The sequence below is a fragment of the Perissodus microlepis genome, chromosome 8 (assembly GCF_051167445.1).
Source record: "Perissodus microlepis isolate ML-2025 ecotype Zambia chromosome 8, ASM5116744v1, whole genome shotgun sequence".
Lineage (NCBI taxonomy): Eukaryota > Metazoa > Chordata > Actinopteri > Cichliformes > Cichlidae > Perissodus > Perissodus microlepis.
This window is the reverse complement of record NC_140468.1, coordinates 11,030,616-11,056,719: the sequence shown is the minus strand read 5'-3', so window position 1 is coordinate 11,056,719 and position 26,104 is coordinate 11,030,616. Positions and strand designations below refer to the sequence as shown.

General features: G+C 40.1%; 1 protein-coding gene across 2 annotated transcripts; it reads right to left on the bottom strand.

Moving 5' to 3' along the window:
• Window positions 1-13,217: 13,217 nt before the first annotated feature.
• On the bottom strand, window positions 13,218-25,993 carry oat (ornithine aminotransferase). 2 transcript variants are annotated; one of them, XM_084937474.1, is made up of 10 exons: window positions 25,860-25,993; window positions 19,088-19,322; window positions 17,938-18,162; window positions 17,757-17,852; window positions 17,311-17,438; window positions 16,930-17,052; window positions 16,400-16,528; window positions 16,155-16,268; window positions 15,823-15,967; window positions 13,218-14,201 (listed from the first exon to the last, which is right to left on the bottom strand). In XM_084937474.1, the coding sequence occupies exons 2-10, from the start codon at window positions 19,296-19,298 to the stop codon at window positions 14,041-14,043; spliced, it is 1,332 nt and encodes a 443-aa protein (XP_084793600.1). In that variant the 5' UTR covers window positions 19,299-19,322; window positions 25,860-25,993; the 3' UTR covers window positions 13,218-14,040. The 2 variants fall into 2 exon arrangements, with proteins under 2 accessions (XP_084793600.1, XP_084793601.1); XM_084937475.1 differs by lacking the exon at window positions 25,860-25,993 and adding an exon at window positions 25,564-25,740.
• Window positions 25,994-26,104: the final 111 nt, after the last annotated feature.

The window sequence follows — 26,104 nt, the reverse complement described above, 5'->3', positions numbered from 1 at the left end:
GTTTCACCTGTACCTGACTGTTTCCCCTGTGTAAACTCTGTTTTTCCCCTCTCTTCTCTGCCAGATAATAGAATATGTACTTAGTTTTCCAGCATTGGAGGCACTTTTATGTCACCAAACTCATTTTTACTTAAATAAAGTGTTTAAATTATTACTCCTGCTGAGTCTGTATTTTGTGTATGATTACACAGTATATATATACTCAACAGACAGTTTATTAGGCACACCTTTCTACTAAATAGACTGGCACTTATATAACACCTTTTTACTCAACTTGAGCACTCAAAGCACATCATACCACAAGTTGAATTCATTTAATCAGAAACATATTTATACAGCACTTCTTTTCTATGCCTGTGTATTTTTTAAAGCTCAAAGTTCAGCATCTTGCCCAAGGACATGTGGAATGAAGGTGCTGGGGATCGATCCACCAGCCCCCTGACTGGTAGATGGCCTGCCCTTCTGGCTCAGCTGGACGAGGGTTAGATGGAGTGGTGTGGTTTGGGGAATAGTGGCAGCTGAGGAAAGAGGCACACCTGACTTATATCGCCTTATTAGGGACCGGAGGAGGACACAGATCGCTGTGTGGTTTTGTAATGCAGTCGGCACTCAAATGGTAAGAATTTTAAAAAAAAAACTGTGTGTAAATATCCCATTGTCTCTCATCCTTACTGAGGAGAACACACGGCGTTAAAGGCTACTGGCACAATCAGCAGTTTCTGAAACATTTAGACCAGCTCCTCCGGCACCAACAACCATGCCACGTTCAAAGTCACTTAAATCACCTTTCTTCCAGAGAGATAGCACGCTGTCAACCATCTGCAGTTAACAAGCAGCTGAACAAGGGTGCCTAACAAAGTGGAAGAAGAGGAATGTTTTGTTCTGCAGAGTGACCCCAGTGGGTACGCTGAATGTAGATCATTTGCAGAGTGGATGCACTCAGAAATGAATTATTGTTACTGGCTAAGGCTGCAGTCACATTCTGCACCTTGCTGCCCGTCGCAGGAAAATAAGACAGTTTGCTTTTGCTTTTGTTTAGGGATCTGTAAAGCACGGTCCACATGTGTTACGCATCACTACAGGCCCTTGGTGATACCTTAACAAGGGGTTAGGAATAACCTACATTACATGGTACTTCTGCAAATAGGACAGGTCAGTTCAGCTAAACTTAAAATCACAAAATTTAAATAATTAAATAAAATGCAATTTCATTTATGAACTGAGAAGAAAAATATAGTCAACTAAAAGTAAAGAATCTCTAAAAGTTGGTAAGCTGTTGAAAGTGGTCATTAAACCATAAATTATTATGACTTATAATATATGTTACATTATCCATATTTGTTTGTAGTCAAATTAACCCACATCTTCTTTCTCTATGAGTACTGACTTGTAAGTTAGATTGAAGCAAAGGTTGTTTCTTTGGTTAAAATTTGTTCTACCTTCTATAATTACCTGAGAGTTGTCTCGATCCTTGTTCGAGTGTGGTTACAACGGGTACCTGGCTGCCAGGCATTTCTCATGTTTTTAGTGGAGTCTGTATGTGGGAGAAGAGCAACCTTGAAAAAGAGTCCAATTCTGAAACAGCAAATTGCATCTAGCCAATCCCCACTGGGTAAAAAACACCTGCCGGAGCCCAAACTGCCTCTACAGTCAGCGTTCTCTGTTGGAAACATGATACTGAGATAAGCTAATGATTCCCACCTCAAAAAACAGTACAAACAGAGCCATGATGGGTGGGTGATACAAAGCCATGTCAGCAGTTGGCAGTCATCACTAACGCTAATTGCAGCCTCTGTCCTTTTAGAGGAGAGAAAAAGCTTTTCCAGGTACAACGATGCAATTGCTTGGCCTGATTTTATCACATCAGTCTGTCAGATTACAGCAAGGCTCCACACCAGCAGCTCACTTTGCTTCTGAACTCACTGTCAGGGGCTAGTTTAAAAATTCTAGCACAGATTTTTATTTGACATCTATCTCCAACTAAAGTCAACTTGTGGTCCAGTTTTTCTTTTGGGCCTCTGCTGAATCACAGCGCCTTTGCCTCTGCAAACAAGCTGTCAGGGTCAGTATTATCCAGCTTAGACTGATGTGTGCTTTGACCATCAGTTACTTCAAAACAGTAAAAGCTACAAAGCCAATCTAAGTTTGCTGCAGATCGCCAGCACATTTCATTCTACCCTCTGTCACATGAAATTCTTCATCTGATACCACGCAATGAGAGGGAGAGAGGAAGGGAGAGTGAGCTCCAGCTTCTGTCACCGAGCCACACGGGGAGCATACTAATATCAGCTCAGTCCAGCTGCTCTCCACGCTTGGATAGATAAGCTTGATTATGAAGCATTACAGAGCCGCCCTGTCTGACGACACAAACCGCTGAACTGTGTCACAAAGGTGAATGGCCACAATGCGGGGAAGTGACTGGCCAATATGAAACAGAGCAGGATTCAGCTTGTTAGGTGTCTGATTTCTCATTATTCTACCAAGGGCTTAAAAATTGGTTTAAGGGACCATTTTTGATTAAATGTAGCTGTTTATTTTTTTCATGTGAATCTAACTGCTGGTCAGACAGCCTCTGGATGGCAAGAGTCATTTTTACTAGTTGCATCCACATGTGGTTTCCTGTTAATAGTGGATTCAGAAAATGGTTAAGGGCCATTTAGAGCCCCAACCTTTTTTTCCGCCACAGACCGGTTCATGTCTGACAATATTTTCACGGGCTGGCTTTTAACCTCCTAGGACCTGCCGTCCGCATATGTGGACATCACATTTTGGGTTATTTAGACCAAAATACTCAATTTTGCTCTACATGGGCCTGATATCCACTTACAAGGACATTATACTGCTACTGTTCTATCAAAATTTTAAATGAATATCCTCATTTGTGGCTCTCATTTTTCTTAAAAACAAAAATAAGGTAAAAAAAAAATCTGGTAATTCTTTGTTTTTACATTCATCAGGCCCCAATATGCCCAAATATCAAAGAGAAATTAAAAATGCATGTCGTGGAAGAGTTCGGGTCTTAGGAGGTTAAGGTACACAACAAAATTAACCAATACCGGTACCAAGATTTATTCATACCACACGGGAAAAGACCCGGGGAAACTGAGTTAACGGTAAAAATAATTTAAAAAAACGATAAAAACCAATAAAAACCCTGAAAACCATCAATTCACACCCGAGCCTCAACTCTCGCGGCCCGTACCAAACGACTCCGGGCCACGGGGTTTGGGACCGCTGATTTGAACCATCCCTCAATTCTTTAGACTTTTTTCAAGCAGTCATATTTTCTTGAGAATTTTAGAGATTTTAAAATTTAGAGAATTTTAGATTATATATTTACGGAGTTTGTTACTGGTAGCGTGTCACAAATTTTAAAAAAAAAAACATAATTTGTTCCTGAATTTGTGACAAATGCCAAAGGTAGCGCAGTTTGACAGGCATAACATAGTATTTTTTTGCACCAACGACATGATTCACAAAGAGATGAAAAATCTGGCTTATCGTGCCAAATCTGAAATTTTTGCTTCAAAAGGATTGGGAGAAGTCATAAACAAGGTACAGCAGTGAGAGTGAAAATTGATGTAATTATGAATGCAAAAACAGCCCATCAGATTTCTATCTGCCATGTGATATCATGTATTTGAATGGTATTTCTGAGTATGACAATGCCAATGTGAAAGAAAAAAGTATACCTGGATTGGAAAACACAATTGGACCAGGTCAGTCATTGATTGGCCTCCCCAAGGTCCGGACCTCAAAGTTATTGAAGCAGCGTGGGATCATCTTGAAATAGAAATGACAAGAAAGCTTGTCTAAGAGAGTTCAGACTCTGTAGATGTCATTTGTCATATTAAATATTGACTTTGAAGTTCATTAAAATTGTACAAATTCCGTTTTTGACATTTATACTGTATTTCCATGCACGTTTGGTCATGTGCCTCATTTACTTAGCAAAATATAAAGAATTAAGATGTGACTAAAGAGCACTACTGCACCGAAAGTTAGGTGTAGTCTTGGTTAAAAGTAACTAAAAACTGTGTTAGATTTTGGGGATTAGGTCCTTACCTTTTGCAGTGCAAAATGTTCATTGTTGATCCAGGTTTAAAGGTTCAAAACCTACTACTAGGACTGCAGAGATCTTTGATGAGGACTTTTGGCTGATTGTTAATATAGAAACTCCTGATTTGTGGAACTTCATTAGTTTGAAAGAGAAATCTTTGTTTTCCATCTTCTGGTGAGGGCTATCCAAGCTATGTTACAACAAAAAAACCAGCTCTATCGTTGTTAGGTCGTGGTGTGATATTTTTAGTCTTACGTAAGGCCAGCAGACATGGAAAACTCCTATCACTTGGGTGTGACATCACCCCTCAAATAACTACTGTGTATTCTCCTATGCTCAGCAGGTCAAAGTGTTACCAGGCAAAGCTTTCACGAGTCTCATTAAGAGCACCAGGCAGGCCCATCATAAATGCACTGAATTTATGGAATTCATAAAGTGGGGTGCCAAAATGTCAAGGGTGTGCTTGTTTGGTGTTTCAGTAGCAAGCAAGCACGCATTGAGAGGACTCTGCTCAAAAGCAGGGTTATTGGAATGTCAACACTTTTAAGAAGATGGATGTATACCTAGAAAATAGAGTGAAGTAGACCTAATCACCCCATTAAATTGCAGTTAACAAAAAGGTCAGTGATTTCAAGTTAGACATGTTCTAAGCAGTTCCAGCAGAAAAGCATTAAGGCAGTCTGAGAAGGCCATTGGTGGTGGATGCGTAGCACTGAACCACATATAGGTGGCTAAAAAAGTGAGTCCGTTTTGAGCTGTATTGTTACATTACATTAATGTTAATGCATCATATTAGTTTAGCTCTTTTTTCAACTGGTTCTTGCTCATTGGGTAATGCAAAATCTACAACAGAGAGTAATCTTTTGGGAAACTTTAAGATATTTTTTATCCCAGATAAATCAATATGTGACATTATTGGGAGGTCATCCCCACACTGCTATAAAGACAAGCAGATATGGCATATTCCCCTAGCATCACCAGGTCTATGGTATGCTGATAGCCCCAGGCATGGAGCTGTGGCGTATAAGGATGAAGCAGAGGGGGCTGTTTTAAATTCCCCCAGTGGAGGGCCAGTGTGCAACTAACATACCATGAGGTCTGAATGTGCAGCTTCAGCAGGATTCTGAAGGACACTTAAGGATCAAAGCCCTGCAGAATGCCTTTGAATTCTGGAGGTGCATGAGTCAGAATTTAAAGTTAAAAGTCCGAGGGAGCAGTAATGACAGAATTTTGTGAGTGACTGTGTGATTTTATTCATCAGTGCTTCCCTGTGAGGGATTTGATTTTAATACAGGAAAGGAGCAGAGGATAAAAGATTATGTGAATGTGCTTCAGTCTAACAATAACTGGCAACTTCCTGTGTCTGAGTGGTGTTCAAAGGGTGTTCCACACATTCACTCACATGTATAAGGAATGTCACACACTTTGTCACATTTTGACAAACCGGGGAGGAGACTCTGCTGTCACATCAAAAGCTCTCATCATTTGTCCCTGTGTGTGTGTGTGTGTGTGTGTGTGTGTGTGTGTGTGTGTGTGTGTGTGCGCATATGTAATTTCCTTCCTACCTACCATGTGTCAAAAGGGAATTCTTTTGGGCAAAAGCATAAAACTTTTAATTAAAGTGTCACTCTTTGGCTTTGCTTCTGTCTGCTAGAGATGTCAATGCTTGTTATACATCCTACGCGGCTAGAAAACCCTGACAAATGTAGTCTGCTGGTAGTTTCACACCTAACATGATAGATATTATATCATCAGTCACGTTAAAAATGTGAAAACTCAAGGGCTCTGAACTATGATTGAAACTCATCAGTTAGACAGAAAGCCATTTAATGTGTATGCAGTACTTATTTTAATACAGTTCTGTGCAAAGTTTTAGCCACCCCTGATTTCTTTATATTCCGCTTGCTTTTGACAGTTGACAGTTACCCAGGCTTTCTGAAGGTCTTTCAAAGGTCACGTGCAGATGAGGAATAGTGAACATATTTTGAGAAAGGACATTAAAGATGGAACAGCCAGGCAGGAGAGAAAGAGGAAGACCACAGAGGGGGGATTAGTGAGAAAGAGGGTTGGTGTGAGAGAAGAAGGTGTGAGGGATAGGATGAGATGGAGGCAGATGATCTTCTGCGGTGACCCCTACATTAACCAGGCAAAAGACTGTGGTAAACAAAATACAAGCACACAAAAAAAACAATTTCTCGAGAAAAAGCTGGTGTTTTGTAACATTCTGGGGAAAATAATAAAGGTGTCACGGTCTGGCTGGCAGACCGTGGGGGATGTTGGAGAAAGGACCCAAATGCTGGACTTAGTGGAATGAGCAGTGGGTTTATTTACAGTGAGGTAAATGTACACCACACAATAAATCTCCAAAGTGCTCCCTTGATTCCCGTGACGTGTCTTCTCCTAAGTGCTGGTATTTCGTGCTCTCTGCCCCTGTGCCTTCGCATACCCCGTGTGTCTTGCAGTCCTGTGTTCCGCTGTCCTCCTGAGGAAAAACAACAGACACGGCCGTTATGGCACCAACTCCAGCAGGCATACACTGAACAGCACTTTAAACACTGACATGGAGTCTAACTCAACGATCCTGCGCCGGAGGAAGCTCCGTCGCACTGTTAAGTAGCTCCCCCGATGAGCCTGATCAGAAGCAGGTGTGTGAGAACCTAGGCGTGACCGGCAGCCGGCAGGGCCACGCCCATCAGGCCTGCAGGTGGCTGTCCTTCATCCTTCAGCCACACCCGCAGACACCCACACGTACACACACCAGCATGGAACACAAGAGCACAGTGCAGCAAACATATATCCAATACAATAATAACAATAATAATAATAATAATAATAATAACGACAACAGCAATAGTAATACTAAAGGTCCACACTGCTCACGGACCCCAAGTCCCCGGAACCGGGTCCGTGACAAAAGGATTCCAGACAAACCACTACAGTAAAATGCATGTCAGGCACATTAATTATAGTGCTAGCTTTAGTAGGGATACAGTCATGTGGAAAAGTCCTGAGCCGCACATAATTTCTTTACATTTTGGTTCCTTTGTTGTAATTTTTATATTAGCCTTGAGCAATAGTTTTCCAGGCTTTCTGAAGGTCTTTCACAGTTCTTTGGATGTCGGTTGCTTTTTCATTAATTTTCAGTCCAGTCCTTGTACCTGACCATTTTCAGAGGAATGTTTGCTCTTTGTTAAGTCATGTAACACAAACGTAGGCGTCATTCAAACATAGGGAAGGCATCTAACTCAAGAGATTAGCCAATGTTGTGTCTCGACGGACCTTACTGTGAGATTATTCTGATGGCTGAAGACCTTTCCTCAGCACTGTAGGCATGCCAACATTCACTGACTTGGCTAATAAAAAGAAATGTGACATCCTTTTTAGTGATAAATTAGCTCAGACAAAGAGCAGGAGCAACATTGCTGATTCATATCATCTCTGGCCGATAATGAACTTAAAGGCTTTCTGCCCTCCGGCGACCAAGGGCCGCCTTTTTACACAGTGTTGCGCCATGCTACCATTATCACTGACGCTGTGAGTTCTCACAACACTTTAATGCACCTTTGATGGCTTCCATCGTGAGAGACATTGGCAGAAACTGCTGAAGTTAAAAAAGTGACATTTCATATTTGCAGAGCTCTGTTTACAGAGACGTGGTGCTGCATCAGCCGCAGAGTGCTACTGCGATGCTTAAACTCGTGATGTATCCTTTATGACACTGAGAGCTTCTGTGGCAGCTTGCCCATTCCAGACTTGCATCTCCTTGTCACTGCAAGTTGCTGTTTGATACTTTAGGCTTCCAGTCTCCTTTGAAAGGGTCCTCCAGCCTTGGCTTCCCTATATGCAAACACATTTTTCTTTTGATTCATCACCTTGGGTCTGAGCTGCACTTAGCCCAGTACATCCATCCCTTTGTTGAAGAAACAAACACCATATGCACTGAGTTAATTTATCCTCCCCCCCCCCTCCCCTTTCTGTTTCCTAAATGTGCCATGCACTTACTTCTCACATAAACTCTGTCTAAATCCTCTTGTAGGTTGCATGCAGAATGACCTTTCAGTGTTTTGAGGCCCGAGACTCAAATTCCTGTGGGCACCATTATGGTCCCGTTTCTCCTGGTCATTTTTTTTTTCTTTTTTCTTCTCTCCATCCAACAGTGCAAGCTGAGCCCACATCCCTCCCCCCGCTCCTCCTCCTCCTTCCTGCTGCCTCCTCCTCTTCGCTCACCTCAGTCCCAAACACTGTAAACAGTGAGGCTTTGTGTGCAGCTGTTGTGGCCAGTCTGCAGGCTAAAGCCAAGTCCTTATGAAACATCAGTTTGTGCATGGTTTTGACCGAGTTAGCGCCCAGCTTCTTTGGTTGACCTGAAGAGACAAGAGGGCGGCGGTGACTGGTTCTGTCTGCGGCTTATGCAGCCTTCAAATACTCATAGGCATATTTCGGGGCCACGAGTGGCGGTGTGTTCTCATTTTACTGTGGTCTCGGTGTCACGGTAGACTCGTGTGAACCTTGGGTACCTCCTACTGGAATAGTGGCCAAACATGTAACAGTGGAATCAGTGGCAAGCATTTTAGATTAGGATGAACCATAGTTTGGCTAAAATTAGAATGAGCTGTGTTAAGACTTTTTATGGGGAGTTCCAAATTAACTGCTCGACTGAAGGAGAAGATGGGCGTTTCAACACTTGGAAAAAACATGTCTGGTTTATATCTGAAGACTTAACAACCTCACAATAACAATTCTGTGATCATCAAAGTTATGCCATAATGTAAAGACAAAGGCTGTCACTGCCTTTTGTTTTGTCTGTATAGTAGGAACCACCCAGTACTCCTTTAAAGGTAATGTTGACCACTGCGAAATACCCAGATCGTGATCACATTCATCATTAAGTAATTCCTTTGATGTCTCTGCTGTGCATATTCTGAGCATTCTTTGTGTGTGTTTGTATTTTGTATTTGAAGTCAGTTGAATTAATCACACTCTGGCAACAGGCTCACCACCCGGGGTCTCGGATGTAGCCGCCTCTCACCTCTGCTGTGAATCTTTCTTCATTCATTATATCGAAGCGGAGCTCAATCAGTGGAATTCTACTGACTGTAATTACGTCTTTCCAATCAAATACCCAGACAGCAGTGTTCCCGGCTGTGGGTAATAAAATTAAATAAATTTGTTATCAAGTTTATTTTCTAATGGAAAGCGAAGAGACGATGCCCAGAGAAGTGAACGGCAGTTAGATGAGTCATCCTCGTCTTGAATTACTGCCAGACATTTTGAATGCGGTACCACAGCTGCGGTTGCACGAAGAGATGCGCCTAGAAACGTAATACATCAGATACTCTTAGGTACACTTTGATTTATGCTTTCTTCCATGATCAGTTTTCACAATCAGCTCCATCTTAATGAGTCAGAGAAATGGAAAAAAGGACGACAGATAGATGGATATCTGGAGGGTCGGAGCTGAAAGCATGGATCCATGCTGCCTTGTATATGCCTTGTATGGTGGTGTAATGGTGTGGGGGATATTTTCCTGGCCACTTAGTGTAAACTGAGCATTTTTTAAACTGCACAGCCTACCTGAGTATTGTCGCTAATGATGTTTATTCCTTTACAACCACAGTGTACAATAAGCATAACGATTACCAAAGAAAGAGGCTGCAAAAAGCTTTGTTGTGCGAGAGAATTCGATTCAGGTAAAAATGTGTTAAAGTGTATTTGATGACCATATCCAACCAGACATTATGTTATTTCATTTTTGAACCTCCTCACTGTCAGTAGGATGAGGTAGAGCCCTTGAATGGCATCAGTATTTTCCATCGTTATGTTTAATAACATCAGTCCCTAAAAAATTGACCTCTGAAGATCATATTTTTACGGCCTGCACGCTTGTCTACAATCCAGAAATAAATCAGGTGAGGCGGTGACAACTAAGATGACTGGTCTGAGAATCCCACTTGCCCAATGTGCTTCAGGTCTGTGGGGAGGGACGTGTCCTTTAGAGGACCTTGCCATGCCTGATCAATATCCCTCTGGTGTGAACTACAAGACGGTCATGGTGAGAGAGAAAAATAGTCGGTGTGCATTACTCCTCAGTGGTTATGTGTCATTTGCCCTTTAAGATGCATATGTCTCTTATCGGTGCACTCAGTTGTCATAAACTTAATGCAAAAGGCCTATTATTATGAGCAATGGCGGGCGAGCCTAATGTTTTCCTCTGATTTATCTGTGGTGGTGCAGGAAAAACGAATAGCTTGTACTATTGCAGCAGTGCATCGGTCATAATTCTCAAGCTGGCACCTTATTCACCACGGAAAAATACATACAGAGCTTTATAATGTATGCTCTTCTTAACTGCAACTTCACCTGAATTAAATTCCTGGCACGGGACTTTGATTACATCCTTGCTAAGTACCACAATCTGATTTCTCCATTATGTAAGGAACGAATACAAATGGGCTTGCTGAGGGAGAGACAAAGGGGCAGAAAGAGAGCAGGGGCACGGGGAGAGATAACAAATTAAAAGAAAGGCAGATGGAGAGACAGAAAAGGGGGTTAGAGACAAAGAGGAGGTGAAGAACAAAGAGCTGAAAGAGCGGATTTGAGAGCAGCCATGTCGTCTGGATGAGCCTCTCTTGACCTTCTTGGTATGAGGAATTGTGATGGAACAAACACTAGGCTTTGAATCCACCCCATGCTCAAATGGACTTGGCTGGCAGTCGGCACTGAGTGCATGGCAGGGAAAACAACTCATGTGGCTTTACAGGAGCATCTTTAGGCTTGGCTGAGGTAATCAAAGCCTGACTGGTGCCTGGACCTACGTGTTCCCAGATCCTCTGACCTGTCACTCTCCTGCCAAAACTGGAGCTCATTTGTGGAATAAGGTATGCCTTTCTGCCACGGCTGGGTAGGATGCAGGTCTCAGTAGAGTGTGGGATCAAAGTCTGCACATTTCTCAGTGTCACCCAGTGATAACCCTTATTTCTCCTGCCAAACTGGATTCCAGTCATATTTTACAAGCAAACTGCACTTTTTTTTTTCTCCTGTCATTTCTCTGACCTCCTTCATGCGAAATAATAATCTATCTTAGATTGTAGTCCTGTTTACATTTGTCTCCTGAGATATACCAGCTGTTTTAACAGTTGATACAAACAAAGACTTCATCATTAGATGATGACCTAAATTATAATTTGAAAAAAGTCTAAAAACTAATTAGCCTCAGTAGCGTAGTTGAGATATATCTGCCTTCCTGAAGTTGTTTCAAAAGGTAATTGTGATGTTTTTTTGAATCTGCAGAAATTTTTGATGCTTATCAGAAATCTTGCTTGAAACACATTTAAATGTCTCAAAAAGTCCTGTGTGTGAACCTCCAGACCTCCACCTAATGTTTCCCATCAATGACAAAACAAAACCTGCTCCGATGGCAGCGACTCAGAGACTGCTGGAGACCAGATGTGGTTAAACCTCAGGAAAAAGTCAGAAAATAGTTGTGGGTTTGATTAGGAAACATGCTATCTGACACTGTGACTCTTTGCTCTGCAGATCGGACTGTGGCTAGTCTGCAGTTTCCACTTGAGAATTTGTCCAGCTCTTTTGCAAGCCATGCATTCCCACAAAACATAATTCAAGCTTTCCTTGGAAGAATGATTGTTGACAAAAAAAGCACTCAATACAAAGCCTCTGAAGAGAAGCTGGCCATTAGTATTCCATCACATGTGCAACGCATTGAACTAAACCTTGTGGACTTTATTGATTTCTAAGTGCATTCATTATGCTTTTATGTATTTGTCTCAAAGCAACACCTGATGTCTACTGCATATTTTTTTCTAAATAAAGGGTTTGAAATAACATCCATTTTAAAAAGGGTAATTACTGAAGACTAATGTGTTTATTCCACAGTAATTACACTAATAAATTCGCACTGCCTGAAGGTCATATGGCTGAAGTTTTAGGCTATGTTTGTGGTTCTCAAGCAGTGGATCAGGCCCCAGTGCAGAGAAACACCGGGGGAAAAGTGGAGTAGAACTAGCGATGGGATTATGTTTTATTGTTAGAGAGTTTGGGATGTATGTACCACTGGGATATGCTGACACTGTAAGCATAAAGTTATTTGATCACACAGTGACTTACAGTATATGTAGTCTTTTCGTTTCTCTTGGTTTTACTGTTGTTTTCTGTTTGTGAGTGTGTGTGGCAGGGACAGGAATTCATGTGACTTTTACTTCAGTCAGTTCACCAGAGATTCTTGCTGTGAGACTACTGTGTTGTCAGAGGTGATTAAAAGTAACCGTCACATCCTGAAATTTTAAATATTTGTTTCAGTGTAGCGTTTATCTCGCACTCCTATCCCTCCTGACTTACAACTCCACATCTGCCCACCTCAGAGCATAAGATGCGCCACTGCTTCATGAAAAGTCATATTTAAAAAGCCAGTTCTCCTCGTCTGAATTGTCACATGATTAAAAATGTGCTGGCTTCTGCTCAAGAAAAATAAAGCTGATATACTGGAATCTGACACTGACCACTTCCAAATAATAAGTCAGAATAGATCTGCAAATATGTGGAAATCCCAGCGTAGCGCTAGTCTGAAGGATTGTTTGTGCTAAAAGAGGGATCATCCAATCTGTGGTTTGTCTGACAGTGTTAAGCAGAGGGTGCATACCTTACTCTGTCAGTAGGGCTCGAATTGTCTCCCTACAGCGTGTTTGCCTTGGATAGGTTTTTGGATCCCGTTTCATTTTAAAAAGAGCACGGCACCCTCTAGTGTCACATCTGTGGTCATTGCAAATATTTTAATGCAATGCAACATTTTTGTGACATGCTAAATTAGCCAAGCTTATACAAGTCATTAGATGCATGTTTGTGGATCTGATCCATAAAAAAGAGTAATCTGGATATTTTTCCTTGGTTAAACTTTGTCCTTTACAAAGAACAAACTTTGATATGCCCCAATACCCCTGTTGTGTATTGTGACCCAGAACTTTGTCCCATTTCGAATTTCCTAAGTTACAAAGTGAGTACAACCCAGATAAGGTTCTTTTTACATGGGATATCTTCCAGATTGTAATCAGCAAAGTCATCTGAATAAGTCCTCGACCTCACTTCCTGACGTGCTGCATAACTGGTGCAAGCAAAGAGCAAGAGACAACGGAAAAGAGATAAATAATTTGAGTTGAATAATTTATTTAGAGCGAAACAGATGCAACAACATAAAGGTAACATTGTAAGATGACAATTTATACATACTGTAGAAATGTAAAACATGAATACAGTAAACTCTTAACTCCATGCCAAACAAAGCTAGCAGCATAAGCCTTCCAAAGATTCAGCAGTCCTTAAACAATATGATGTCATATAAATCAAAATACCAAATCCTTCAGTATGAAGTGTAAATTATTACAATCATGTGGGATCGTTTCTTCCAGCAATGCACAATCATTTGTATCCTTGTTAATAATTTAGCTTTTGTTTTTGATTTTTAAAAATGTGCTTTTAAGGATGTGAGATTTAAAACTTTTATAAATGTATTGACTTCTAAAGCTCCTTTTATGGAATAAAAACAGCAATTATGTCTTTAGTCTAATTAAAGAAAATGAGTAACAGCAGACTAATAAATTTGTTGTTCACTTACACAAGATAGTGTTCATTCAGCCTTGTGAAGGCTTATTAAAACTAAAATCTTTTGTAACTTTTGACCTTTTACTCCTTTACTCCATTTACCGACAGTCTAAAAGCAAATATTACTACAAACACTGTTCTAACAATTGCACTCTTTCCTGAGGCTGTCTAGTTTGTCTGTTCAGTGTCAGTGTCCTCAATGACGCAAACACTAAATACACAGGACTTTTATACTGTATTTCTACAGCAATGCCCAGCCCGGAATATAGTGATTCTGGAAAAAAGAAAAAAACTAGCTACTTGACCGACCACAACTTAAGCTGATGCAAATTAGTAGCCTGAAGGATGTCAGTGTGATGTTCAGTTATTTAGAAAGACATGATGGTTCTTTGGATGATATCAATGCATTCCTCTAGCTCGTCTTCTTTGATGATGAGGGGAGGAGCCAGACGGATGATGTCACCGTGGGTGGGTTTTGCCAGCAGACCATTGTCACGAAGACGCAAGCACACTCTCCACGCATCGTAGTCTGGGGGAAATTGTTTTAATATAAGTTACACTAATATATCGTTTATACTCATTAAAACAGTGGTTCTAAAACTTTTCACAATGAGTACCACCATAAAATATATGGCTCTTGAAGTACCACCCTTATGACCAACATTAAAGTACAATAGTATTATTTAACACCACATACAGTATTTAACACCACATACAGTTTACACAGACAATTTTATTTCTTATATAAATGTTATTTTAACTGTCATGTCAAAGTCAGTGATCACCATCGGCCTCTCTCAGTTTTTATGATCACTGTTCATTTTAAAGCATTATGATGTAACTACAGCCCAGCCCATGCAGCAGTATATTAATGACTAACCTTATATTGCAGGTTTTCTCCTGATTGAAGTTTGGTCTGTTTACAGCATCCTGTCATGCGATTACATTTGTCCCTACCATCAGGAACTCTCACATTAACTTTTATCGAGTGGAAAAAACTTAGCGTTCATCCTCTAGCTTCACTGTGTTTATATTATGCTAACATAGCTGTGTAGCTAGCCACCACCCAGCACATCATTATATACCAGCTAGCCCAACTTCAGTAACCCTACAAACGCCACTGCTGTTTAGTTTTCTGTCTTCATTTATGTCGGAAGTGATAGCAGAGCTGTACGTTTTAATTTTTGCTGTGGCAAATAAGCTGCCGGATTTTTGGCTTCACAACCCTCCTACATGGTTCCTGCATGTCGAATCTCAGTTTGCTCTTTGTGGCATTTTAGCCGATGACACGAAATACTATCATGTGGTGGCCTCACTGGATCCGCTGTCCACCCGCTGTGTGATGACCCTCCTCTGGGATCCAACCACCCAAGGGAAATACACTGCTCTCAAGGCGCTGCTGCTGCGACACTACTCCCGCTCCGATGCAGAGAAACTCCTCTCTCTCTCGGGCCTGGGTGAAGGTACCGCTCTCGAGCTCATGGAGAGCACGCTGTCCTTGCTAGGAACGGTGTGCTCTCCAGACTCACGTCTTCCTCCGACAGTTACAGGTACGAGCTGGCCTCACCAACTCCCCGCTGCTGGCTGCGAATGATTACTACTCACTTGCAGAAGAAGCAGATCGCATTCTCCTGGCTACCAGGAGCTTCGGCATCCAGCACCGATTCTTCTGGGAGTCTCTGACTCATCGATGCTGGCTGGGATCGAGGCACCGCGGCATCACTGAGAAAGGGCGTGACAGCACCATGCCGCCTTTGCAGTTTTAAGACCCAGGGAAACGAGCCCGCCAGCGCTCTGTAGCAGCAGTCGCGGCTGCTACAGAGCGCTGGCGGGCTCATTTCCCTGGCTGCTCTACATAGAGGACTCACGCTCAGGGAGACATTTCCTGGCCTACTCTGGCTCCCAGAAGAGCCTCTGGAACCTCCACAATGCTATGTTATTTAATCTTTAAAAAAAGATCCCCACGTACCACCAGAGAGAGCCCAAGTACACGTACCACAGTTTGAGAACCACTGCATTAAAACATGATGGCAACACTCAAGCCTTGATAATCTGATAATAAAAGTAGACGACCGTCGATTAGCTTTGTAATCTGATTTCACTGACTAAAATATTTCATGTTAGCTATCAAGAAACGATCACTACTATACCTTTGGTCTCTTTGATGACGACTGCATTGAGGAGGCCTTTTCCTCTCACTGTTGTCACTATGTCTTTGGGCAGCTTGTTCAGCTGAGCCCGTAGCTTTTCCCCCATCCTCTGGGCATTATCTGCCAGCTTCTCCTCCTCCATCACCTACAAATAAGAGCAGCAAGAGTGGAAAACAAACAGGTTGATTATTCTTCTGCTACTGTCAACTTTATTATGCATTTTAAATTTTATGTTAATTTTATTTAATCTGTTTACTCCATAAGGAAAAAAACTTTTGCTGACTTTTTTACGTATGCTAATAAGTGAACGTAAAGTGCATTTTAACACTGACCTCTAGCGCAGCAATAGCTACCCGACAGCCCACCGGGTTACCTCCAAATGTGGAGCCGTGCTCACCAGGTTTGATGGTCAGCATTATCTCATCATCACACAGTACAGCAGATACCTAGTGCAGACAAAAACAGATCAGGTTAAGCAAAGGTGAAAAGTTCTGAGTCTACTTTGTCTCACAAATCTTGAACTCCGAGTATTCATAACGTGTAACGAAGCGTGATTGAACCAAAGTAAAATGCTTACTGGGTAAACTCCTCCAGAAAGAGCTTTGCCTAGAATGACCATATCCGGACGAACGTCTTCGTGGTCCACAGCCAGCCGTCGGCCAGTACGTGCCAAGCCTGTCTGCACCTCATCAGCAATCCACAACACCTGAAAAAAGCATGGAATGAAAATGGACATCTTGTTGTCAAACTTAGAAAAACCAAAGATTGATTAAAGATTTTGTTGACATGCCTTTATTTATGCTATTGGTACATAAACAGACCACTAAGTCGTTACACAGCTGTTTCCAGAAAAGTCAGAACACTTCTCTTTCAGCTTTTATCAACCACCTAAGAATTAACTACCTCTACTAAATACCCGCTCTTTGATGTCGACATTCATATGCTTGAAACCATAAAACAGCATGAAGCAAGCTTCAGGAAATATGCGAAATATACTTGTTTTTATAACAAACACTAGACTCTAGTTCAGTTTGAAGGGAAACATTTGTTTCCATATCAACCTGTAGGTAATTGCAACACTTATTTTCCTTTCTGCGCAGGACTTACATTGTATTTTGTGCAAAGTTCCCTGACTTTAGTCAGGTAGCCCTGGTCGGGCACCACCACACCAGCTTCCCCTTGGATGGGTTCCATCATGAAAGCTGCAACATTTTGGTCTTGAAGGGCTTTCTGGAGAGGCGGACAAAAAAAAAGAAAAAAAAAGACAAGTATACGATAATTCTGTCAATAAATAAACAGTACTTCAGTCAGTTATTCACCTGTTATGTTAAAAAAAGGTCTGCATTCACAAAAATAGCTAAATTCAATGTGTAATTTCTACCCTATATGTACACAGATGGTCAGAGTCTCATAGACTATATTATCCACTTAGCATGAAACTCAAATCTATCCCACTGTACGGAAAATCTTGTGCATGAAAACCTGTACCTCTAGTGCAGGTATGTCGTTGAATGGGACCAGTTCAAATCCTGGCATATAGGGGCCGAAACCTTCGTAGCTACTGGGATCAGTGGAGCTGGAGATGGCTGCCATGGTGCGGCCCCAGAAGTTTCCCTCTAATCAAGAAGAGTAAAGAAGATGGTGTGTTTACCATATTATTGTTGTTTGGGGGGGAGGGGGATCATATTTTTTTGAACAAAGAACATCTGAAAGATACAATTTCTAAGAAGTAACTTGCTTGGTTTAGCTCACTGGTCTCCTAATCCCGTAATAGTGGAGGTTATTGTGCCTGCCAAGTCAAGAAATGGGTCATCTTACCTTATTAAAGTAACGTTTGGTCTATTTCTTACAGAATGATGTGTAAGGTGAAAAAAAATGGACACACTCACGAAAAGTGAAGTCAATTTCAATGAAAAGAAAAAATACCAACTTACCTGCAAAAATGATTTTTGCCTTGTTTTTGGGAATCCCCTTTACATTGTAGGCCCACTTGCGTGCGAGCTTGCAGGCAGTCTCACCACCCTCAACACCTGTTGCATTACAAAATATTAGAGTCAACAAATCTACTCACAATGACCTTCAAAGATAGCTAGTGCAATCAGGATTAGATGTTACCTGTATTCATTGGCAAAACTTTATCATAGCCAAACATGTTGGTGATATACTCCGCATAGGCTCCCAGCACATCATTATAGAACGCTCTGGAAGTCAAGGTGAGCTTAGATGCTTGGGAAGTGAGTGCAGCTATGATCTTGGGATGGCAGTGGCCCTGGTTTACAGCACTGTATGCACTGAGGAAGTCAAAGTACCGGTTGCCCCCCACATCCCACACATAGATGCCTGCGAGGAAGGGAAAAAAACAGATGGACATATCAGGGTTAAGTGGTTTGGAGACAAAGTTAGAGAAGCAAGGTTGATATGGTTTGGACGTGTGCAGAGGAGGAAGAGTGGGCAAATGACCTTAAAGATGGAGCTATCAGGCAAGAGGAAAAGTGGATGATTGCAGAGAAAGTTTATGGATGGCATAGAGTAAGATGGAGGCAGGTGATCTGCCATGTAGACGCCTAAAGAGAGAAGCTGAAAGAAGTAATAATGGTCAAGAAGAAAAGCAAGTTCTCCAGGAAAACTACAGTGAAACCACAAACCTGTTATATTAATTATAGTGTTAGCTTTAATAGTCATAGATCACTGTGGAGAAGTCCTGGACCACACCTAAACTCAAGGAATGAACCGGTTTTATGTCTACACATAACAGACAACTTTAAATTGTATGTCGAGGCACTTTGTTAGTAGAAGTCTGTTGCATAAATATATGTGTTCCCATTTCTTTAGTTGAAACAATGAACAATTTAAAAGATAGTCTGACAGGCATAAAATTGTACTTTTGCAACAACAATACAATTTCCAAAGACCTCAAATACACTGCCAATGTAGTAACACCACACTTGGATAGAAAGAACAGACCTCAACACTGTTGAAGCAGTGTGGGATCATCTTGACAGAGAACAGAACAAAAGACAGCCAACAGCCAAAGAACAGCTTTGAATGTCCTTCAAGAAGCCTGGAGAACTATTCTTGACGACTATGCCAAGAAATGATAAGAAAGCTTAACTAAGAGAGGCTGTGTTAAAGAGTAAAGGTGGTCATACCAAATATTGACTTCTAAGCTCATAATTGTATCAAGATATAAAGTAACGAGGGGTGGCTCAATACTTTTGCACAGTTCTGTATTGTATTAATTTTAATAGTCATATGCCAAACGTACCTTCTCCTCTCTCCAGGGCCACAGGAAGGGGATGGTAGTTGTGAGCTCCATGCTTGCCTTCACGAGCGTAGATTTCCTCAGAAGTCAACGAGCGCTCAACCCTCTTTTTGGAGGCAGCAGTTGAGACGGGGCGCGTCCCAGAATGGATGCCATAACGGAGAGCAGGTGCGGTATGGATCGCACGGCTCAGCTGGAGAAACATTCCCTTCATTTGTTTTTATGCTGTGTGACACGTCTGCAAGTTTAAGCACAAACAACAGTTGTACATATCTGAAACATTTTCAAATTGGAGATACAACGGGCAAACAAAAATGTGTAACAGGAAAAAAACAACATTCCAAACAGCACCTAAACTGTATAATTGAACCTATAAATAAAATATACCTAAGAATTAAAGACTGTGGAGAAAATGATAATGGCAATGACTGAAATTCATTCCCATGAAGACGTTTGTCAGAGTTGGTATAAACAGAAGTTAAAATGACTCATAGGGAAGGGCATTCACAACAAAATAAGATGACGTCATTGACTTTCTGTGGAATTGTTATTGACAACAGGATTGGAGCGCCTCTTTAGTGCCCAACATTGAGAGAGCATATTGGGTGCTCGCCCTGAAACCCCTCAATGAAACTTTCCTAGGAGCATTCCCAGTCAAGTTCTTAAGCCACAGAGAGAAAGAATAAGTCCTTAACAAAACTTGGCAGATGAGCGCTGGTTTAGCTCACTGGGTTAAACAGACAGCCTGGGTTTGAATCTACCTGAAGGTCATTCCACAGGCCTCTTACATGGGACTTTCAAGATATAAAACATGTTGCAACAGTTTGATTTGGCAGCGTTTTTATACTGGACAGCCTTCCTGATGCAACCCCAAGGAATACATGTTTCAAAATAAGTATTACCTCACTCAGTAATGTAGTTATACAAATTTCAGATTGTGAGCGAAAAATGACTTAATGCATCTCAGGCCTTTGCAGAAGCCGTTGAAAGGTTGACCTTAACAGTTATCCATAAAATACTCACAACCACAATAACAATGACTGTGAACATTTTATGGTTTGTGGATTGTTGCTGTTTATCGTCCATCTGGCACTTACTCAAAGCTTCTATCCAATTTCTTCGACTTTATAATGTTATTAATGGTCGGTTCAAATAAATTAATTAGCTTTGGTGATTTTAACATCATTGTAGACACTGAAAACAACAGCCTTGATAATCCATTAGACCCAACTGGCTTCTCTCAAAATGACTCATCTTTTTAATTATACTTTTGATCTTGTCCTGACAACAAACTGATAATTTAACAGGTTTTCCTCAGAATCCTTCTGCATCGGACCACTTTTTGATGACATTTAAATTTACTATTATGTATTACACAGCACTGGGGAACAGATTTCATTACAGCTGATGTCCTTTTGAAAGCACAGTAACTAAGTTTAAGGCAGTAATTCCTCCAATGGTATATTCTGCCAAGACAATCCAGAAGAGCTAACTAAATTTTACTCCCACAGAAGTCAATTGCTTTGCTACTAGAGTTAAATCCTCACTGTGTACAACACTGTATACTGTGGCTTTTCTGACAAATAAAGCTACAAATCTTAACTCGTACTTAACTCACAAATGCGCGTCTTAAAGCAGATAACTTGGAAGCTGGAGAGGAAATAGTGTTGCACTTGTTTAGAAGACCTTTATACAGCAAGGAGAATTGTTGTATTTCTCTTTCTGAAAAAACAGTTTTGGATAAAGCTAGGACATCTTGTGACATATCACTCAAAGAAATGAGACCAACTCCAGGTTTCTTTTCAAAAATGTAGAAAGGCAGACAAAGTAAAACTGCTGAAATTTAGACACGCTCTCTCTCTTCTCCTAGCAAATTAATTACTACTACTACTACTTATTCCTGCGTCTTTTAGGATCTTACAAAGCTTCAAACAACGTATCGACTATTAAATTAGTCGTCAACGATTTTGATAGTCGATGTAATCGTGACTAGTCGACTAATCGTGGCAGCCCTACCATCAACATGCAAAAATTCTCAAGATTCTACCATTGATTAATAGGAGAACCTTCAGCTATCAGGCCCCTCTAATCTGGAACCAACTTCCGGATTGGATTTGGGAGAGAGACACCCTCTCTACTTTTAAGACCAGACTTAAAACATAGATCTTAAAACTTATGGATCAGGTGATCCTGAACCATCTCTGCTTCAAGTGCTTGCTGACAGAGGGGATTGTCTAAGGGTTGGGGTTTTGAAGTGACCGTTTTTGTGATCTGATACTATATAAATAAAACTGAATTGAATTTATAACTACTGCGAATATACTCCAAGTCAAGTAACTTTAAACAAGTTGTGAATGTTGTTTTTAATTCAGATGAATATTCCTTTTAAAACCCCATACAAACGTCAAGATTAATTACAGTTACATTGGTTAGTTGGCTAACTCACCTGAGTCTGTTTGGGAGTGTCAAACAAAGTGTACTTTGATATTTGTTTTAAGGAGAAATGAGCAGACAGCTTCAGTTGAGTTGAGATAGGAAATAGATTACTTATTCACAGGGGCCAGTGCATATTGGTAATCCAACATCCCAATTACACCGTGTTATGCCAAAGTTTACAGATATGCTTTAATTCTAAATAGAGACCTTAACTATAAAACAGGCAGTAGCTGGGAAGATTCTCAGTCTTTCTGTGGTATTTTTGGAGTGCTTTTGTACCATGTTTGTACTATTTTTTTGTCTGTTTTAGTTTTCTCTCATTTTTTGGGTAAATATTACTGCTAAATTGTCGTGTCTGTTACACATTACTGCTATTCATCATTTTATATATTTTAGGGCAATTTAATATACAGCATTACAACATATTTTGTAAGGATGTGTTTGAAACATACGTGTTTGTTACGTGGCCTTCATTTTTAATCACAAACATGCAAAATGATCACATCTTTCCATTTTTTCCCCACCACTAGATATGAAGAACTTTATGAGATAATTAAATTAAAGTAACTAAATTTTAAAACCAACTGCACTAGTTGTAATATGCTAAAAGAGCAACAATTGTCTCTGAGGTATATCAGAACAAAAAAGATCCCACGTAATATCAAATAAAAACACCAGGATTTTTTACCTTATGTACAGTATTGAATCAACTGAGTTTAAATATATAATGGTGGTAGATTTTAATGACACGTTTGTATTATATTGGCAAAGTGGAATGAGGCTAGTCACGTGAACTAGCCAGCTAGCTAGCTAATTAGCTAACTGCTGTTTGCTAGCTAAGGTTAAAATTACTTTTGGTTAAAGGGATACTGCTTAATAATAATGTTTTTACATGGCCTTGGTCTTCTCTCAGCCTCAGATAATCACAGATAGACGAAATGTCATAATTTTCTACAGTAAAAATATAACTAATAAGATAAAATAAAGATTTAATCACCATTTCTGTCAAACAATGCTATCCAAATTAACTGTAGTTATCACTGCCAGGTGAAAGGGCCTCAACTAGAATTAACACAAATATCCAAAAATATGAGATGGAATTTCACCCATTACTCACTACGCTGAGAAACAGTATCTTAAATGCTAATATAATATGATATAGTAAGCATAATATGCATTTTTTGTTTGCAGTGAGCTTTGCACGATAACAAGGTCGAGGATAGAATCTAACTGCTCATTAATTTGTTTTCCTACATAAATTCAATACAACAAGTACATCTATTAATTAACTCAATGTAAGGCACATGTGTAAACATTTAAAATCAATAAAAGCAGAAAAAACTACTCACTTACAGGTCAAGAACAATTGACAGCACAACAGCCAAAGTCCAAATAATGACCCTCCCCACACCTTTCCCCTGCCTGGAATTTCAGATTCACCCAAAACAACTTTAGTTTCAGCCCATTTTGTCCTTTCATAATAAAAGTCCTTAACATTTCACTGTGCTATGGATACAATGGCGTACAGAAGTGCATTCAAGAAGTTTACTGCAGATTTTAAGAAAGTTTTATTGTTATTCATTAAGAAATAGATTTGGTTTTTCTAAATAAAATGATTATGGTATCTTTCAACAAAATATGGGGATTTAAATAAAACACGACATAAAAACTCCATAAGGTAGCTAAAAATAGCTAATTCCACAAATTTGTGGGAAAAAAGATCTTTATTCATTTAGTGTTAGTGTAATTTTCTTTTCAGTGGAAGGACTTCGGGGTCTTGTTCATGAGTAAGGGGAGATCAGCAGAGGATTGGTGCAGCGTCAGCAGTCATGCAGATGCTGTTGTCTAATTGAAAGAGCCTGTTAATGCATAAAAGGAACAGTTTGATGGCAGCAAAACAAAACCTTAAGCAAGTTGTTCTAAGAAGGCATTGGTAAAGAATAAAGTTAAAGTAAATGTTTTGGGGTAGTCAAGTGAAACCACGACCTAGTAAAAAACTGTGGGAAAGCAGTCAGACTTGTAATTTTTAACGTGGTCTTGACGTACTTCATGCTTTCTTTGGATACTGTAACTAGCCCTTCTCAAAGAAATGTTTTCTTGCTCGTTAAGCAACTTAACACTGATCTATGAATCGCTCAAGCATATGGCACCTAACTAAAAGGATGAACCTTTGTGTCTGTTGCATCTACACGTAACAAAGAACCAATTTTTGAAAATATCTTTCCACACTTTATTACCAGCAGCATGTCAGGAAAAGAAAAAAATCATAATTTGTTCCCATTTTTAGTTAAATCTACAAAAATTTACAAAAAATAACAATGTAACAGCTTGACATGCACAAAATGGTATTGATAAGACACCCAAAGAGCTATTGCTATGGTTTGCAGGTCATCCGTAAAACTGTGGAGGATCTGTCATGGTTTTAGGCATCATATCAGCCAGTGGTTTTGGGGATCTCGGCAGAACTTGTGAATGCAGAAAAATACTGTCACATTTTCAGCCACCATCTAATACCATCTAGAAAGCACCCGATTGTCAACAGCTTCATTTTTTAGAAAAAACACACAGTGGAACACTATTAGTCATGAATTGGCCTCCCCATAGCCCGGTTCTCAATTTTACTGAAGCAGGTAGGGATTGCCATCTTGACAGAGAACAGACCAAAGGCAGCCAAAATCCAAAGTAGAACTTTTAAGAAGTCTCAAGAAGTTCTCTTGAAAAACAACTCTTCTTCTTCTTTTGGCTGCTCCCTTTAAGAGTCTATCTCATCCTTATCTTTGAGTCTTTTTCTGTCACATCAAACATCTGCATGTCATTCTTTACTACATCCAAGAATCTTCTCTGTAGTTTTATTTCTTCCCTCCTCGTCTTTCCCTCTCTACTTTTAGGACTGCGTAAACGTGAAAATTTCTAATATATAATAATGAAGTTACATTTAAACATTTCAAAGGTTTTAAGTAAATAAGCAAAATTTGAATAGTTACAAAAAGGCTACTGTAACTTCATGCCTGAGATTGTTTCAAAATAAAATGCAGCATCAGAGTTGGAGCTTTAATAAGCTGATATACTGCAATGTGAAATTCCACAGACTGCATAGGCTTTACAGGCCTGCTGAACCATGCTTCCCTTTCAAAACCAGCACAATGTGTTGAATGTAAAACACTCCCATACTAAAGGCAGGTTAACAAAAAAGTAATCCCAAAGCAGTATGGCAGCTGTTCTAGACTTTTCCACTGTTCATGAAAATAGGCTTTCTTGAATATAGGTGAGAAATACATGGTAAAACAAATCACTCTGACGTGTCTCACATCATTGTTCATTAGGGCTTTTGTCTTTTCGCTGGAAAGTTGTTGTTGTTGTTGTTTTTTTTGTTTTATTACAGTTAACTAAAACTACACGTGTAATTTTAGTTTATCAAAATACCTACGAAAATAAAATTCAGCAGAAAACAGTGTTACAAATACACCAACTTAACTATAAAAATAATATACAAGAAGTAACCTAAACAATACTCTTTGTTGGAACAACCATCATTTAATTTGCTTATTGAGAGTTGCAGTTCTTTGTGAGTTAGCTTGTAGTTTAATATCTATTGTAAACCTCTTTAATATCTTATCACGGACAAATATCTCCTTATTTATTATATCCCTAGCTCTATTACTAAGAAGACAAACTAGATAATGTTATTGCAATAACTCTGGAATGCTATAAGCCACCTTCTGAGGGAAATCTATTATTACCTAAGTCAATATGATTAAACTAACAAGAGTGTAGACAGCAGCTTTAGCATGTACAGCAGTGAATAAACACTGTAAATTGGAAGGTTTAACGTAATGACACCGCACGTGTCCCTGCTGATGTGCCGCAGACAGCATTAAAGCTCCTTTTAGGTGAGCCATGATAGGCTGCCGTGGGAGCTGCCTCCGGGATACACCCACCAGCCCCAGCAGGCTAAATAAAGATGGGTAATTAAGAGTTCTTTCAGATTATGTATAGTTATATTTATATCTCAGTTCTCCAAAACAATCCCGGATTATACAAACCTGTATCGTGGCCCTGAGACATGCGCTGCAGCGATCTGTAGTTTAAAATGATCGAGTGGTTAAATGTGATGCTTATCAGCGATTCAGTATGAATTAACACAGGTTCCTTATCTTATCTCGTCCCCCCTTAAAACGCATCTAAATTGCTGCAGAGACACAGGTGCTTTGTTTCCTTTATGTAATACCGGATAGCAGAGGAACATGAACAACTTCCGGATGCCAAATTTCCATCCCTAAATTATTTTTTTTAAAAATTCAAAAAGAGAAAGGAAAAATAAAAGAAAGTCAGACAGTACCAGAAGAAAGCCGAGCGTGGTCAAATCTCTCTTTCCAAGTCGATGATGCTTGTCTTTTATAGACACACCGGCTGGTAGCTCTTCTGTTTTGTGCAGTGGGAAGGCAGTGTCGTGGCTCTTTCAATGCGTGACTGCGTCACGGTGAGATGGGGTACGCCTACATGTTGCAATTCACGCAGTAATTGCATTATTAAAAGACAGCAAGTATTATATCACTGAAATAAAAATGTATTTTTCATTCTGTT